The 15,158-nt window shown below is 57.8% G+C and overlaps 1 protein-coding gene across 1 annotated transcript in view; it reads right to left on the reverse strand.

Moving 5' to 3' along the window:
- Nucleotides 1–3,570: 3,570 nt before the first annotated feature.
- Nucleotides 3,571–15,158, reverse strand: part of SH2B2 (SH2B adaptor protein 2) — a 49,874-nt gene continuing 38,286 nt past the window's right edge. Inside the window, exons 4-9 of the mRNA XM_038759521.1 lie at nucleotides 13,626–13,717; nucleotides 9,031–9,125; nucleotides 8,763–8,936; nucleotides 8,409–8,602; nucleotides 6,664–6,835; nucleotides 3,571–4,176 (exon numbers count right to left, since the gene is read on the reverse strand). Coding sequence (XP_038615449.1) covers nucleotides 3,845–4,176; nucleotides 6,664–6,835; nucleotides 8,409–8,602; nucleotides 8,763–8,936; nucleotides 9,031–9,125; nucleotides 13,626–13,717 — 1,059 coding nt within the window. The 3' untranslated portion in view covers nucleotides 3,571–3,844. The remainder of the gene's footprint in view (nucleotides 4,177–6,663; nucleotides 6,836–8,408; nucleotides 8,603–8,762; nucleotides 8,937–9,030; nucleotides 9,126–13,625; nucleotides 13,718–15,158) is intronic.

The raw sequence follows: 15,158 nt of genomic DNA on the forward strand, positions 1-15,158 counted from the left end.
TCAGTTCCCTCATCTGTAAAATGGGGATTAAGACCGTGAGCCCCCCGTGGGACAACCTCCCCAGCGCTTAGAACAGTGCTTTGCACATAGTAAGCGCTTAATAAATGCCATTATTATCAAGCGCTTAGTACAGTGCTCTGCACACAGTAAGCGCTCAATAAATACGATTGAATGAATGAATGAATGAATGAATCCGTCCAGCCGCCAGGGGGCAGTGAGCGCTCACTACAGCACACTGCCGACCTCCATCCATCAATGATAATAATAATAATAATAATAATAATAAATAATAATGGTATTTGTTAAATGCTTACTATGTGCCAAGCACTGTTCTAAGCGCTGGGGTAGATACAGGGTAATCGGGTTGTCCCACGTGGGGCTCACACTTTTAATCCCCATTTTATAGCCACCAATTGTCAGCTGTGTGACTTTGGGCAAGTCACTTAACTTCTCTGTGCCTCAGTTTCCTCATCTGTAAAATGGGGATTAAGACTGTGAGCCCCCCGTGGGACAACCTGATCACCTTGTATCCTCCCCAGCCCTTAGAACGGTGCTTTGCACATAGTATGCACTTAATAAATGCCATTATTATTATTATTATTATTATAGATGAGGTAACTGAGGCCCAGGGAATAATAACAGTAATAATGCTGGTATTTGTTAAGCGCTTACTATGTGCCAAGCACTGTTCTAAGCGCTGGGTAGATACAAGGTAAATGGGAATTAAGATTGTGAGCCCCCCATGGGACAACCTGATCACCTTGTATCCTCCCCAGTGCTTAGAACAGTGCTTGGCACATAGTAAGCGCTTAATAAATGCCATTACTATTATTGTAGATGAGGTAACTGAGGCCCAGAGAATAATAATAATAATAATGCTGGGATTTGTTAAGCGCTTACTATGTGCCAAGCACTATTCTAAGCGCTGGGTAGATACAAGGTAATCAGGTTGTCCCATGTGGGGCTCGCGGTCTTAATTCCCATTTTCCAGATGAGGGAACTGAGGCCCAGAGAAGCGAAGCGACTTGCCCAAAGTCACACAGCAGACACGTGGCGGAGCTGGGATTAGACCCCGCGTTCCCTGAATCCCAAACCCATGCTCTTTCCACTAAGCCACGCTGCTTATCAACGGTCGGGAAGCCTAAAAATCCTTGCAGGACAAAAGCCAGAACCCATTGCCGGATGGACGAGGCGTTCAATTCGGGCCGGGAGTCCAAAGGACCTGAGTTCTAAACCCAGCTCTGCCACTTGTCTACTGTGAGAACTTGGATAAGTCACTTCGCTTCTCCGCGCCTCAGTTACCTCTTCCCTAAACTGGAGATTAAGACCACGAGCCCCATGTGGGATGCGGAAAGTGTCCCGCCCAATTAGGTTGCATCTACACCGGCGCTTAGTACAGTGCCTGGCACAGAGCATTTAAACACCGTAAGGGGGGGGGGCCACATCCCATCCACTTAGGGGTGTGGGGTGATTCCCAGGGCAGCCTCACCCTAGCAGGGAAGGACAGGGAGCTCAAACTCAGGGAACGATGCCCCTTCCCGGGCTTCCGGGGGCCAAGGAATGCTGGGTTGGGAAGTGTCAGGGAAGGGGGCCCGGAGGAGCGGTCGGAATGACCCATCCTTCGACCAAGAAGGCCGGGACCTTGGTTCAGGAGCAGGTCCTGGATCGTAGAAGCAGCGTGGCTCAGTGGCTTTGGAGTCAGAGGTCACGGGTTCAAATCCCAGCTCCGCCAATTGTCAGCTGGGTGACTTTGGGCAAGTCACTTCACTTCTCTGGGCCTCTGTTCCCTCAGCTGGAAAATGGGGGTGAAGACTGGGAGCCCCCCGTGGGACAACCTGATCACCTTGTAACCTCCCCAGCGCTTAGAACAGTGCCTTGCACATAGTAAGCGCTTAATAAATGCCATTATTATTATTATTAGAACAGTGCTTTGCACAGAGTAAGCGCTTAGTAAATGTCATCATTATTATAGAAGGAGAGGTCAGCCTGGAGGGGCAGTGAGGGGCGGGCCCGGGCTTCCAGCTCTTGGAAGCCCAGCTCCAGCTCTTGTATTTTACTTGTACATTTCTTTCCTATTTATTTTATTTTGTTGGTATGTTTGGTTCTGTTCTCTGTCTCCCCCTTTTAGACTGTGAGCCCACTGTTGGGTAGGGACTGTCTCTATGTGTTGCCAATTTGTACTTCCCAAGCGCTTAGTACAGTGCTCTGCACATAGTAAGCGCTCAATAAATACGATTGATTGATTGATTGATTGATTGATTGGAAGTTTTTGAGGCTGTGAGGAGCTGGCCCAGGATTGGGGGGCAGCCCCGAAGCACTTACTCCCAACTAGCCCCGACCTCCACTCAGGCTGACACTGACATGGACGCTCACTCTGCTTCACTCTCTGTGTCTCTCTCTCTCCCCTCCTTCCTCCTTCTCCCTCTCTCAATTTCCCTCCCACTGCACACTGGCTCTCCCCAATCCCCTCCCTGGCTCTCAGCCCCCCACCGCTCCCCAAATCTCACCCCTCGCAGCAGTTGAGGAAGGAAGGGGACTCGACCTCCCTCGGCCACCTCCTCTCGGCCTTGCTTTGCTGGCCTGGGCTGGTTACTCCCTTCTGGGGTCCCCCAAACCCCCCTTTCCAGCGCTGCGGCCTGGATGGACTGAATAATAATAATAATAATAATGATGGCATTTGTTAAGCGCTTACTATGTGCACAGCACTGTTCTAAGCGCTGGGGGGGGATACAATTTGATCAAGTTGTCCCATGTGGGGCTCACAGTCTTAATCCCCATTTTTAGATGAGGTAACTGAGGCTCAGAGAAGTGAAGTTCTCCGAGTGAAGGGCCCCAGACTGAGCCCCTTCCTTCCTCTCCCCCTCGTCCCCCTCTCCATCCCCCCATCTTACCTTCTTCCCTTCCCCACAGCACCTGTATATATGTATATATGTTTGTACATATTTATTACTCTATTTTACTTGTACATATCTATTCTATTTATTTTATTTTGTTGGTATGTTTGGTTTTGTTCTCTGTCTCCCCCTTTTAGACTGTGAGCCCAATGTTGGGTAGGGACTGTCTCTATATGTTGCCAATTTGTACTTCCCAAGCGCTTAGTACAGTGCTCTGCACATAGTAAGCGCTCAATACGATTGATGATGATGATGATGATGAAGTTCTTTTAGACTTTGAGCCCACTGTTGGGTAGGGACTGTCTTTATATGTTGCCAACTTGGACTAGCCAAGCGCTTAGTCCAGTGCTCTGCACACAGTAAGCGCTCAATATGATTGATTGATTGAAGTGACTTGCTCAAGGTCACGCAGCAGACTTGTGGTGGAGCCGAGATTCGAACCCATGACCTCCGACTCCAAAGCCCGGGCTCTTTCCACTGAGCCACGCTGCTTCTCTGAATCCGACAAAGGCGGCTGTCCCCCAGGCCCCGGGCCCGGCCAGGCAGCCGGTGGGCAAGCCGGGAGGGGGATGACGCGGGTGGACGGCGGCCCTGTGCCCTGGCGGTTGGGCAGAAGGGTTGGGGGAGCGAGGAAGTGACAGTAGGACGGCCCCCGTTGCAGTCCCTAAAACAGGCTCTTTAATATCACTTCTGTCTTCACTGAAGAGCTTTGACTCGTCGGCCTCAGACGGCCCGCGCGGCCCGGGGGAGAGGGGCGGCTGCCCCGTCTCTGCCCGTCGGAGGGCAGGGACGCGGGTGGGCTCTGTCTGGAGGAGCCCCATCCATCGTAACCCAGAGTATCGAGGGGCTCAGAGGACCCCCGCTGGCCCCGGGCCTGGCGGGGGGTCTCGGACCAAACCCTCAGTCCCTGGAAGTGGTTTGGAGTAGGACGGCCTGGCCGGGCCTAGGCCCTAGTAGAAGGAGTATTGGTTCTCCACGGCCCGCGCCCGGCCGCCGGCCCCCTCGCCGCCGTGATAGTCCTCGCTCCCAGGGCCGGGCGGCTCCAGCAGGCGCTCTGCGCTGTTGCTGCGACTCCGGGCGCTCAGTACGCTGCCGTCCAGGCGGGGGTAGAGCGGGTGTGGGGCCCCGGCGGCCGAGGAGGAGACGGAGGCGGCCGGGCCCCCGGGCTCGGACGGAGAGGCGGGCTGGAGGGGACCGGGGACGAAGCTGGAGAAGTACTGGGCCTGCGGGTCACTCCGGCAGCTGGGCGGTGGGGGGACGGAGCTGGGCCGCAGGCCGGGGTCTGCAACGGGAAGAATCCAAACACAGACCCGAGGGCGTCACGGGGGGAGGGGGGCAGCTACGGGGGCCGGGCCCATCTCCTGGGCTGGGATCCAGGGGAGCCGGGACCCCTGGCAATCCAGGAGGTGGGAAGGTGGGACCCCCACGGGCCACGACCCCAAGGTCCCAGGATATGAAGAGCGGGACAACCGCCCTCACATACACACCAGGTCCCAAGGATGTGGGATGTTGGGACTCCTACGTTCCCATGATGTGGGAGGCTGAGACCCCAAGGTCCCAAGATATGAGGTGCTGGGACCCCATCAGGTCCCCAGGATGTCGGAATTTGGGACCCCCACGGGCCACAACCCCAAGGTCCCAGGATATGAAGAGCCGGGACAACCCCCCCCCCCCCCCCCCCCCCCCCCCGACATACACACCAGGTCCCAAGGATGTGGGACGTTGGGACTCCAAGGTCCCCATGATGTGGGGGGCTGAGACCCCAAGGTCCCAAGATGTGAGGTTCTGGGACCCCATCAGGTCCCCAGGATGTGGGAAGTTGGGACCCCCACGGGCCACGACCCCAAAGTCCCAGGATATGAAGAGCCGGGACAACCCCACCCCCACATACACACCAGGTCCCAAGGATGTGGGACGTTGGGACTCCAAGGTCCCCATGATGTGGGGGGCTGAGACCCCAAGGTCCCAAGATGTGAGGTGCTGGGACCCCATCAGGTCCCCAGGATGTCGGAATTTGGGACCCCCACGGGCCACAACCCCAAGGTCCCAGGATATGAAGAGCCGGGACAACCCCCCCCCCCCCCCCCCCCGACATACACACCAGGTCCCAAGGATGTGGGACGTTGGGACTCCAAGGTCCCCATGATGTGGGGGGCTGAGACCCCAAGGTCCCAAGATGTGAGGTTCTGGGACCCCATCAGGTCCCCAGGATGTGGGAAGTTGGGACCCCCACGGGCCACGACCCCAAAGTCCCAGGATATGAAGAGCCGGGACAACCCCACCCCCACATACACACCAGGTCCCAAGGATGTGGGACGTTGGGACTCCAAGGTCCCCATGATGTGGGGGGCTGAGACCCCAAGGTCCCAAGATGTGAGGTGCTGGGACCCCATCAGGTCCCCAGGATGTGGGAAGTTGGGACCCCCACGGGCCACGACCCCAAAGTCCCAGGATATGAAGAGCTGGGACAACCCCCCCCCACATACACACCAGGTCCCAAGGATGTGGGATGTTGGGACTCCAAGGTCCCCATGATGTGGGGGGCTGAGACCCCAAGGTCCCAAGGTATGAGGTGCTGGGACCCCATCAGGTCCCCAGGATGTGGGAAGTTGGGACTCCCATGAGCCACGACCCCAAAAGTCCCAGGATATGAAGAGTCGGGACAACCCCCCCCCCACATACACACCAGGTCCCAAGGATGTGGGACGTTGGGACTCCAAGGTCCCCATGATGAGGGGGGCTGAGACCCCAAGGTCCCAAGATATGAGGTGCTGGGACCCCATCAGGTCCCCAGGATGTGGGAAGTTGGGACCCCCACGGGCCATGACCCCAAAGTCCCAGGATATGAAGAGCCGGGACAACCCCCCCCCCAACATACACACCAGGTCCCAAGGATGTGGGACGTTGGGACTCCAAGGTCCCCATGACGTGGGGGGCTGAGACCCCAAGGTCCCAAAATGTGAGGTGCTGGGACCCCATCAGGTCCCCAGGATGTGGGAAGTTGGGACCCCCACGGGCCACGACCCCAAAGTCCCAGGATATGAAGAGCCGGGACAACCCCCTCCACATACACACCAGGTCCCAAGGATGTGGGACGTTGGGACTCCAAGGTCCCCATGATGTGGGGGGCTGAGACCCCAAGGTCCCAAGGTATGAGGTGCTGGGACCCCATCAGGTCCCCAGGATGTGGGAAGTTGGGACCCCCATGGGCCACAACCCCAAAGTCCCAGGATATGAAGAGCCGGGACAACCCCCCCCCCCACATACACACCAGGTCCCGAGGATGTGGGACGTTGGGACTCCTACGTTCCCATGATGTGGGGGGCTGAGACCCCAAGGTCCCAAGATATGAGGTGTTGGGACCCCACCAGGTCCCCAGGATGTGGGCGGCTGGGATTCCAAGATCCCGGGATGCTGGGCCTGAGCCCTGCAAAGCCCCCAGGATGCGGGAAGCTGGGATCCCCAGGACCCCACAGGATAGGCGAGCCAGGAATCAGATCGGTGGGGACTCCAGGGCGAGGGGTGGGGCCCCCAGGGTCCATTTAGCTGAGGTCAACCTGACACTCTCTCTAGCCACTGGGCCCCTCGGCCCCCTGCCGCAACCCCGAGCCCGAGGTGGTGGGATCCCCCGAAGCCCAGCCCGGGGGGACAGCGGGAGCCCCGGTGGCCGGAGGCAGAGCTGGGGGGCCACCGGCGGAGTCCCTGAGTCCCCTCCCACCCATCCCAATCTCCATCGGCCAGTTTCCCGGCTCCCGGGCTCTCGTCCTACCAGGCAGCATGGCTGGGGCCGGCACGTAGCTGCGCAGGGTGATGTCGGCTGAGCCGCCGGACTCCAGCGGGATGGGGTGGGCGTGGAAGTGGCGCAGCATGTCTAGGATGGTCTGGAACCACAGATGCTGCACGTGGCATTGGCCGCTCTCGTTCAGAGACAGGCGCAGGTGCTGGGGGGAGAGGGGGACAGGGTCAGTACCCCCTCGCCTCAATCAATCAATCAATCACATTTATTGAGCGCTTACTGTGTGCAGAGCACTGTACTAAGCTCTTGGGAAGTACAAGTTGGCAACATATAGAGACAGTCCCTACCCAACAGTGGGCTCACAGTCTAGGAGACTCCTCCTCCTTCCCTCCCCGCTGGGGAAGGGGACGGCACGATGACCCATTCCAACCCCGGACTGACCAAGGACAGAGGGAGAGGGCGTCCCCAACAATCCCCCCAACTCCTGAAGGCCGAGTTTCGGCCCCCCCCGGGGTCCCCTTCCCTGAGCGGCTTGGGGAGGGCTCTTGGCCTGGGTTTCCCGCTAGGGTGCTGGTAGTAATAATAATAATAATGGCATTTATTAAGTGCTTACTATGTGCAAAGCACTGTTCTAAGCGCTGGGGAGGTTACAAGGTGATCAGGTTGTCCCACGTGGGGCTCACAGTCTTCATCCCCATTTTACAGATGAGGTCACTGAGGCCCAGAGAATAATAATAACAATAATAATAATGGTATTTGTTAAGCACTTACGATGTGCAAAGCACTGTTCTAAGCGCTGGGGAGTTTACAAGGTGATCAGGTTGTCCCATGTGGGGCTCAGTCTTCATCCCCATTTTACAGATGAGGTCACTGAGGCTCAGAGAATAATAATAACAATAATAATAATGGTATTAAGCGCTTACGATGTGCAAAGCACTGTTCTAAGCTCTGGGGAGGTTACAAGGTGATCAGGTTTTCCCACGTGGGGCTCACAGTCTTAATCCCCATTTTCCAGATGAGGTCACTGAGGCCCAGAAAATAATAATAATAATAATAATAATAATAATAATAATAATAATAATGGTATTTGTTAAGTGCTTACTATGTGCAAAGTACTGTTCTGAGCGCTGGGGAGGTTACAAGGTGATCAGGTTGTCCCACGTGGGGCTCACAGTCTTAATCCCCATTTTACAGATGAGGCCACTGAGGCCCAAAGAAGTGACATGACCTGCCCCAAGTCACCCAGCTGACAAGTGGAGAAGCCGGGATTTGAACCGATGACCTCTGACTCCAAAGCCCGGGCTCTTTCCACTGAGCCGCGCTGCTTCCCGGGAATGGTAAATCAATCAATCAATCAATCAATCGTATTTATTGAGCGCTTACTGTGTGCAGAGCACTGTACTAAGCACTTGGGAAGTACAAGCTGGCAACATATAGAGAGAGTCCCTACCCCACAGTGGGCTCACAGTCTAAAAGATAGGGGAATAGGGGAATGCCCAAAGGCGGGGTGGGGACGACTGCAGGGAGGGAGGGAGAGCCTACACTGGAAGCTCACTGAGGGCAGGGAATGTGTCCACCAACTCTGTTATACCGGTCTAGTGGACTCGTCCAAGGGCTCGGCACAGTGCTCTGAACGCAGTAAGCGCTCAATAAATATGTTGGATTGATGCTCTACTGGGGGAAGGAAGCACACGCACACGCGATACCCACGCTCGCCCGCACACAGACCTGCGGGCTGGCACCCAGGTCCCGGCCCCGTCGTTGGCCCCCAAACCTGCCTTGGCCTTGCCCTGGAAGTTGAAGGTGAGCACGTACTCCCCCGGCCGCGTCTCGCTCTGGCGGATGACGAAGAGGCCGTGGCTGCGGGCGCCCCCGGCGAGGACCAGCTGGGCCGCCTTGACCCTCGACAGCGTCCCGTGAAACCAGGGGAAGTCGGCCAGGACGATCTCCAGCTCCGGCTCACTCTCCTCCCCTGGAGTGGACGGGCGGTGCGCTGAGGTCGGGGGGATGCCTTCCAGGGGGAAGGGATTCGGCCCGGCCGGGCCCCCTCCCTCCCGCAGCCCGCCGGGCATCATCAATCGTATTTATTGAGCGCTTACTGTGTGCGGAGCACTGTACTAAGCTGTCGGTACCTGGGAGGTGGCCGGCGTTGGCGGGAGACTCCAGGGTGAGCAGAAAGGTCTCCAGAGGGACGTGGCTCAGCGTCTCCCCGACGGAGTCCCGGCCGCGGCCCTGAGGGGCCGTCACCACGGCGGAGCCGGTGCCGTCGGGCACCAAGGAGCATCTCTCAAGGGGCCTGGGCGGGTCTAGGGGATAGGGCCCAAGGGTGAAACGGGAGGCCCTCGCGCTTAGGTGGTCCGCCTCTCCCCTCGCCCAGGCCCGCCCCATCGCCCGGCCTACCATCGCCCAGGAACTCGCAGCTGCAGGAGGCGGCACGGCCTGCCAGGCAAGCGCCCTGGACGCAGGAGGAGAGTTCAATGTCGTCCCCGCTGTCCCTGTTGTGGGGGAGAGGGTCCATTCGGGGGGTGAGGTCAGACTCAGGCCTGGGGCATCCCCCCGAGGCCTACGGACGGCACTGAACCAATCCTGGAACTGGCAGGCTTGGACTGGGGTGAATAGGGGAGGAGCAGGGGTGCAGAGAGGAGTCCAGAGAAGTTGCGGGGGAGGCATTCATTCATTCATTCATTCATTCATAATCGCATTTATTGAGTGCTTACTGTGTGCAGAGCACTGGACTAAGCGCTTGGGAAGTCCAAGTTGGCAACATCTAGAGACGGTCCCTACCCAACAGCGGGCTCACAGTCTAGAAGGGGGAGACAGACAACAAAACAAAACATATTAACAAAATGAAATAAAATAAATATGTACAAATAAAATAGAGTGATAAATATGTACAAACATATATACATTCATTCATTCATTCAATCGTATTTATTGAGCTCTTACTGTGTGCAGAGCACTGGACTAAGCACTTGGGAAGTCCAAGTTGGCAACATCTAGAGACGGTCCCTACCCAACAGCGGGCTCACAGGCTAGAATGGGGAGACAGACAACAAAACGAAACACATTAACAAAATAAAATAAATAGAATAAATATGTACAAATAAAATAGAGTAATAAATCAGTACAAACATATATCCATATATACAGGTGCTGTGGGGAGGGGAAGGAGGTAAGGCATGGGGATGGGGATGGGGAGGAGGGGGAAGGAGGCAGAGATGGGGACCCTGGAGGTGGGGCTCACTGAGCCACCACGGGACCCCCATGGGAACGTTCTGGTCCCCGGTCTGATAATAATTACTTTTGGTATTTTGTTAAGCGCTTACTATGGGCAAAGCACTGTTCTAAGCGCTGGGGAGGATTCAAGGTGATCAGGTTGTCCCACGTGGGGCTCACAATCTTAATCGCCATTTTCCAGATGAGGTAACTGAGACACAGAGAAGTTAAGTGACTGGCCCAAAGTCACCCAGCTGACAAGTGGCGGAGCCGGGATTTGAACCCATGACCTCTGACTCCCAAGCCCGGGCTCTTTCCACTGAGCCATGCTGCTTCTCTGCGAGCTCACTGTGGGCAGGGAATGCGTCTGTTTACTGTCATGTTGTCCTCTCCCAAGCGCTTCGTACAGTACTCAGCGCTCAGTAAGTATGACTGACTCACTGATTCAGTCACGTGGCCCAGCCCTGGCTCTCTTGGTACAGAAGGCGCCAAGGCCCTGCTGAGAGCTCACCTCCTCCAGGAGGCCTTCCCAGACTGAGCCCCTTCCTTCCTCTCCCCCTCGTCCCCCTCTCCATCCCCCCCATCTTACCTCCTTCCCTTCCCCACAGCACCTGTATATATGTATATATGTTTGTACATATTTATTACTCTATTTATTTATTTATTTATTTTATTTGTACATATCTATTCTATTTATTTTATTTTGTTAGTACGTTTGGTTTTGTTCTCTGTCTCCCCCTTTTAGACTGTGAGCCCACTGTTGGGTAGGGACTGTCTCTCTATGTTGCCAATTTGTACTTCCCAAGCGCTTAGTCCAGTGCTCTGCACATAGTAAGCGCTCAATAAATACGCTTGATGATGATGATGATGATGATGATGATTCTGGCTTTGAGGCATCTGCCCAGCTGGATTGTGGAAGAGACCGGAGCCGGGGCCCAGCCACAGCCAGGCCCGAGGTTGGGTCTCCGGGAGCAGAGGTTGAGCAACTACTGAAGTTTCTCTGGGCTGGGCGGCCCCCGGCCACCCCCGGCTGACCCCGTGGGTAAGGGGGGAGAGGGCGAGGCCTCCGGCTCCGGGAGGGAAAGCAGAAGTGGTCGGGGAATTTTGGGCGCTTTGACGTCGAGGCCCAGCGGCACGCAAATCATATGGAAACTGTCAGCTCCGCCTCCTATTTTTGCGGCAAGGAGTGAGCGGGCAGGGCCCGAGGCTGGGGTGGGTCACCGCACCCCGAGACGGATGAGATACCCGCTGGCCGACTCACGGATTCACATCCCAGACGAGTCCTCCTTTCCAGGCTCCCAAGCGGGCCTGGGTCCTTCAGAGGCCGGGCATCCCCGGGGCCTCGTGTCTTGGCACGGAAGGTTGGGAAGTGGGGCGGGGGAGGTCCTGTTCCTTCTGGATCGGCTCAGCCCTCCCCACACCGCACTCAGGACCCCGGTCTCTGCCAAGCAGGGAACTGGGGTTTGTCACGGACTCACATCCCAGATTTCTCCTTGCCCAGGCTCCCAAGCGAGCCTGGGTCCTTCAGAGGCCGGGCATCCCCGGGGCCTCGTGTCTTGGCACGGAAGGTTGGGAAGTGGGGCGGGGGAGGTCCTGCTCCTTCTGGATCGGCTCAGCCCACCCCACACCGCACTCAGGACCCCGGTCTCTGCCAATCAGGGAACTGGGGTTTGTCACGGACTCACATCCCAGATTTCTCCTTGCCCAGGCTCCCAAGCGGGCCTGGGTCCTTCAGAGGCCGGGCATCTCCGGGGCCTCGTGTCTTGGCACGGAAGGTTGGGAAGTGGGGCGGGGGAGGTCCTGTTCCTTCTGGATTGGCTCAGCCCTCCCCACACCGCACTCAGGACCCCGGTCTCTGCCAAGCAGGGACCTGGGGTTTGTCACGGACTCACATCCCAGATTTCTCCTTGCCCAGGCTCCCAAGCGGGCCTGGGTCCTTCAGAGGCCGGGCATCCCCGGGGCCTCGTGTCTTGGCACGGAAGGTTGGGAAGTGGGGCGGGGGAGGTCCTGTTCCTTCTGGATCGGCTCAGCCCACCCCACACCGCACTCAGGACCCCGGTCTCTGCCAAGCAGGGAACTGGGGTTTGTCACGGACTCACATCCCAGATTTCTCCTTGCCCAGGCTCCCAAGCGGGCCTGGGTCCTTCAGAGGCCGGGCATCCCCGGGGCCTCGTGTCTTGGCATGGAAGGTTGGGAAGTGGGGCGGGGGAGGTCCTGCTCCTTCTGGATTCGGCTCAGCCCTCCCCACACCGCACTCAGGACCCCGGTCTCTGCCAATCAGGGAACTGGGGTTTGTCACGGACTCACATCCCAGATTTCTCCTTGCCCAGGCTCCCAAGCGGGCCTGGGTCCTTCAGAGGCCGGGCATCTCCGGGGCCTCGTGTCTTGGCACGGAAGGTTGGGAAGTGGGGCGGGGGAGGTCCTGTTCCTTCTGGATCGGCTCAGCCCTCCCCACACCGCACTCAGGACCCCGGTCTCTGCCAATCAGGGAACTGGGGTTTGTCACGGACTCACATCCCAGACGAGTTCTCCTTGCCCAGGCTCCCAAGCGGGCCTGGGTCCTTCAGAGGCCGGGCATCCCCGGGGCCTCGTGTCTTGGCACGGAAGGTTGGGAAGTGGGGCGGGGGGAGGTCCTGTTCCTTCTGGATCGGCTCAGCCCTCCCCACACCGCACTCAGGACCCCGGTCTCTGCCAATCAGGGAACTGGGGTTTGTCACGGACTCACATCCCAGATTTCTCCTTGCCCAGGCTCCCAAGCGAGCCTGGGTCCTTCAGAGGCCGGGCATCCCCGGGGCCTCGTGTCTTGGCACGGAAGGTTGGGAAGTGGGGCGGGGGAGGTCCTGCTCCTTCTGGATCGGCTCAGCCCTCCCCACACCGCACTCAGGACCCCGGTCTCTGCCAAGCAGGGAACTGGGGTTTGTCACGGACTCACATCCCAGATTTCTCCTTGCCCAGGCTCCCAAGCGGGCCTGGGTCCTTCAGAGGCCGGGCATCCCCGGGGCCTCGTGTCTTGGCACGGAAGGTTGGGAAGTGGGGCGGGGGAGGTCCTGCTCCTTCTGGATCGGCTCAGCCCTCCCCACACCGCACTCAGGACCCCGGTCTCTGCCAATCAGGGAACTGGGGTTTGTCACGGACTCACATCCCAGACGAGTCCTCCTTGCCCAGCCTCCCAAGCGGGCCTGGGTCCTTCAGAGGCCGGGCATCCCCGGGGCCTCGTGTCTTGGCGTGGAAGGTTGGGAAGTGGGGCGGGGGAGGTCCTGTTCCTTCTGGATCGGCTCAGCCCTCCCCACACCGCACTCAGGACCCCGGTCTCTGCCAATCAGGGAACTGGGGTTTGTCACGGACTCACATCCCAGATTTCTCCTTGCCCAGGCTCCCAAGCGGGCCTGGGTCCTTCAGAGGCCGGGCATCCCCGGGGCCTCGTGTCTTGGCGTGGAAGGTTGGGAAGTGGGGCGGGGGAGGTCCTGTTCCTTCTGGATCGGCTCAGCCCACCCCACACCGCACTCAGGACCCCGGTCTCCGCCAATCAGGGAACTGGGGTTTGGGGATCTCCTTCCGCAGAAACCCCTCACCGAACCCACAAGCGAATCCCACTTCCGCCCTCGGCCAACCCGAGCGAGGCCCCTCCGGCTGCAGCCTGACCTGAGTGCCCGCTGGGATTTGGGGGTGCCCCTCCACCCCGGCCCTCCCGCCCTCCCCCAGGTCTCCTGCCCCATCCCGGCTTCGGCCCCAAGTTACGGTGGCCAAACTCGGCCTGCCGGTGGCCACCCGCGGCTCACCCCGGGTCTGTGCAGTCCTGGATGTCGGCCAGCCACGAGTGTTTCTGCAGCGAGTCGATGGTCTCCAGGATGTACTCCGCCCCGTTCTCCACCTGCGCCGGACACGGACCCCCAGGTGTTACGGCCGCCTGTCTCGCCCGTCCGATCCCCCCACTGCCAGCCTCCCGGTTTCCACCCAGCTGGACGCCCCCTTTCCTGGGAGAGAACCCATGCCCGCTTGCCCGGCCTTTCGAACCCCCTCCCGTCCAGGAGAGTCCAGTCTGTTTGGTCCGTTAGACTGGATGTTCACTCTACCTTCCCGTATTCTTCCAAGCGCTCGGTACAGTGCTCTGCACACAGTAAGCACTCAATAATAATAATGATGGTATTTGTTAAGCGTTTACTACGTGTGAAGCGCTGGGGGGGATACAAGGTGATCAGGCTGTCCCACGTGGGGCTCACGGTCTTAATCGTGCAGAGAAGCAGCGTGGCTCAGTGGAAAGAGCCCGGGCTTTGGAGTCGGAGGTTCAAATCCTGGCTCCGCCAGTTGCCAGCTGTGTGACTTTGGGCAAGTCACTTAACTTCTCTGGGCCCCAGTTACCTCATCTGTAAAATGGGGATGAAGACTGTGAGCCCGCTGTGGGACAACCTGATTGCCTTGTAACCTCCTAGCGCTTAGAACAGTGCTTTGCACATCGTAAGCGCTTAATAAATGCTATCATCATTATTATTATTATGAATCCCCATTTGACAGATGGGGTCACTGAGGCCTAGAGAAGTGAAGTGACTTGCTCAAAGCCACCCAGCTGACAAGTGGGATTAGAACCCATGACCTCTGACTCCCAAGCCCGGGCTCTTTCCACCAAGCCACGCTGCTTCTCTCCATCGACTGAGTGATTGCTGAGTGACGGCGGAGAATGACCTCAGACCTCACCGCCCCCCACAAAGACGTGGCCGCCGAACCGCCCCATTCACCGGCCCATGCCATTCATGCCATCAGCTCGCCCACACCTTCCTCACTTCATCTCGCTGATCTCCTACTCCAACCCACCTCAATCTCGTCGCTCTCACCGCCAACCCCTTGCCCACATCCTCCCCCACTTCACATCAGAGCACCGCTCTCCCCGCCTTCGAGACGCTCCTAAAATCACACTTCCTCCAAGAGGCCTTCCCTGACTAAACCCTCATTTCCCCTATTTGCCCTTGGATCTCTCCCTCTTAAGCACTTGCTCTCCAACCTCCTTCACCTCCTCAGCATTCACGTTCACGTCTTTATACTCTTGTCATTTCCCCTCCTCTGCAATTTATTTCAAGGACTATCTCCCCATCTAGACTGTAAGCTCCTTGGGGGCTGGGAACACGGTCTATTGTGCTCCCCCAGGTACTTAGAATAGAATAGCTTGGATCTCTCCCTCTTAAGCACTTGCTCTCCAACCTCCTTCACCTCCTCAGCATTCACGTTCATGTCCTTATACTCTAGTCATTTCCCCTCCTCTGCAATTTATTTCAAGGACTATCTCCCCACCAAGACTGTAAGCTCCTTGGGGGCCCGGA

Source organism: Tachyglossus aculeatus, chromosome 17 (genome assembly GCF_015852505.1).
Source record: "Tachyglossus aculeatus isolate mTacAcu1 chromosome 17, mTacAcu1.pri, whole genome shotgun sequence".
Lineage (NCBI taxonomy): Eukaryota > Metazoa > Chordata > Mammalia > Monotremata > Tachyglossidae > Tachyglossus > Tachyglossus aculeatus.